We start from the raw sequence: 3104 nt of genomic DNA, 5'->3' as shown, positions 1-3104 counted from the left end.
TGGTTCTGGATCAGGCTCCTGGGTGCTGGGCGGGGAGCTGCATTCTGGGAAACATCATCACGTCAACAGAAAGATGGAAAATGACGTATATTTTGTATTTTAAAGGAGCTGATTCAAACTGAAACACATGTTTGTTCTGTTGTTTACAATCAGGCTGCAACTTCTGCGTTTCCATTATAATCTGAGCATCATTTTATCAATTAATAATCAATGATTCTTTGGTTCCTGAAATGATGTAAAATAATGAAAAATGTTCAAGTGACGTCCTCAGATCCGTCTTTGATCCTGTGTCTCAGACTGTGGGACACTTCACCTTTTAGCTGCTTTCATCTTCATGGTATTTTATTGTCCTGCACTTTGTTCTGGTTCTGGTTCTGGTTCTGGTTCTGGTTCTGGTTCTTTTAAGTGTGTTTCATAAATAAACTTGATTTGATTTGACCAACAGATTAATGGACTCGCTGCTGCAGCTCTTGTTTTCTAAAACATAATCTTATAAGTAAAGTACAGTATAGGTTGGTTTAGTTTTCATCTAAACACAGTGTATTTCATATTTGAACATTAGTGTTGAATATAAAGTGATTTCAGTTTCTTCTTTATAAAGAAAATCTGTGTTTGTGTTCAGAGTAAAGACGCTGAACGTCTCACTGTCACAACAGCTGCACAGGAAACATGTTCAACATGTTAGAACAGGTTCTACCTGGTTCTCTACGTTCCTCTGCTGGTTCTCGTCTGTCATCCCTCCATCATCTGCCAGAGGAGAAGAGAGGAGGAGAGGAAACACTTCAGTAGAAATAAAGCGTTATCTGACGATACATGGATCTACATCAGGTCTATGAACATTTGTAAAACCTTTATTTGTAGTAACAGAAAAAAAGACTGTAAACTGTCTGATACATAATTATTTAACTAGTTTGGAAATAATTTAAATTGATTGAATTTCCTTCTTTGTGAATCTGGTTTTAAAACTTTTTATTGTTTTATTTTTTAATGCGATGTGACTCTTTGTGTTTATTATTCCCAGTAAACGCTGTTCTTCTTATTTGACAGTGTGAGAGAGAAAACATGAACAAAAATATCTTTTATTATCAGTTTAACACAGAAATATTCAGGTAGATTAAAGGACATGAATCTGTTCATCTGTAAGTTTCTAATAAAATAAGAAACAAACTGCAGCTCACAGACAAACAGGTTACAAAATAAAAGTCCAAACTGTTTCCTGTTTGTGTAAAAGTGACTCTCAGCAGACTGTGTGTGATTACAGTGAGTATTTACATCACAGCCAAAACATATAGACTTAAAATAGAGAGCAGTGTGTGTGTGTGTGTGTGTGTGTGTGTGTGTGTGTGTGTGTGTCACTTCTTGTCTCAACAGAAGACAGTTATATATAGAAATATAGAAACCAGATGTGTTCACCACCACGTCTTCTTTTTCTTGAGTTATTTGAAAACTACTTTTACTTATTGTATCTGTATGTTTATATGTTTGTTTATATGTTTGTGCATATTTGCATATTTATATATATCTATATGTGTACAACTTATATTTTTTTTCATTTTCTTTATTTCATTTATTTCAATTTATTCTAATAATTTTATAAGTAATTATATCGTATTTATTATATTAATATTGTTATTGACATTTTTCTTTCTTTCATTATTTAATTCCATTGATTGATTGATAATTGTGTTTTGGCAACACAATGAAAATGTTCTGTCAATAAAGTTGAACTGAGTCTCAGCAGCTCCATTTAGACTCCAGCTGACTCCGCCCACTTCAGGATCCATCACAGACCACTAATCACAGGGTGTTTCACACACACACACACACACACACACACACACACACACACACACACACAGACCTTTACTGTCTGCCTCTTTATTGGGCTCCAGCAGCTTGTTTCCGTCCAGACCTCCGTAACGTTTCCTCCATTTGCGTCTGAGAGAAGGAGTTCTCTGAAAACTGAACGAGTGAAGAACAACAACGTGTTCAGAGTTTCATCCTCATCATCCTCATCTTCATCTTCATCCTCCTCATCATCACTGAACTGTCACCAGACTTCCTGAAGGAGCCCTGACTCTCTGGAGATGAACCACTGATTGATTTATTGATTTAACTCTATTATTACATTTTATGTTACAAGAGCAGCGAGACTTTTTATCTACAGAGAATTATTTATTCTATTTGTGTCGTTTCAACTGTAAATAATGAGCCAAATGTTTCATAAGAAATATGAACATAAAACAATAAATAATATAACAACAATTAAACCAAATATAACAATGATTTAAAAACTGTTCGAACAAAAACTCATATGTATAAAAGTCAGTTATTTAACACCTCAGCCAGAGGAAGTGGATTCATTTAATCAATATTGTTCAATATTTATTTTTATTATTATTATTATGATGATGATGATGATGATGAGCTACTGGACACATGGATTTCCTCTAACGGATAAATAAAGTATCTCTGACTAATGCAGCTGCTGTTACTGACACATAGTGAAATAAAACATTACAGTACATTAAGTACAAGTACAATTACTTTCAGTATCAGTTTATCAGATTATTCCTTTGATTAAACGATTGATCTTTCTCTAAATAGTCGTCAGTTTGTTTCCTGTTAATTGACGAATCATCTCAGTTCTTCTTCAAACACTTTTTCACTTCACTTATAAAATATAAAGAATTTTTACTAATTAAACGACACAATAAAATATTATTTGTAATAATAAAAGCACGTGGGTGTGGACCGGCTGCAACTCTGTTGATGATGATGATGATGATGATGATGCTGCTTCACGTCTGATATAAGAAGATATAAGAATAAAACTGGAGCTGAAACATTTAGAAGATGAATCGATTAATCATAAATCCTTGTGATGATCAGTGAAAGTCATAAATACTCTGATTGTTTCACACACAGGAAATAATCACGTTTCCTCTCGGTTCATCTGATTATTTGCATTTGAACATTCGACAGGACGTTACAGCAGTTTTTATTTTTTTAGTTTCTCATTTATCAGCTGCAAACACACATCAACAATCAATCTGACAGCTTTGATTCACACTCACTGTTGAACATCTGTGGGAACATCTGTG

The 3104-nt window shown here is 33.9% G+C and overlaps 1 protein-coding gene across 1 annotated transcript in view; it reads right to left on the bottom strand.

The window, feature by feature from the left end:
• Positions 1-3104, bottom strand: part of LOC147819649 (uncharacterized) — a gene marked incomplete at its 3' end in the record, with an annotated part of 4608 nt that overhangs the window by 1003 nt on the left and 501 nt on the right. The window contains exon 2 of the mRNA XM_087172016.1: positions 1862-1962. Within this exon, the coding sequence (XP_087028142.1) occupies positions 1862-1962 (101 nt within the window). The remainder of the gene's footprint in view (positions 1-1861; positions 1963-3104) is intronic.

This window comes from Seriola lalandi, unplaced genomic scaffold (genome assembly GCF_002814215.2).
Source record: "Seriola lalandi dorsalis isolate HSWRI2012SDOR001 ecotype SW California unplaced genomic scaffold, Sedor1 jcf7180002051212, whole genome shotgun sequence".
Lineage (NCBI taxonomy): Eukaryota > Metazoa > Chordata > Actinopteri > Carangiformes > Carangidae > Seriola > Seriola lalandi.
This window is presented reverse-complemented; position numbering and strand designations above follow the sequence as displayed.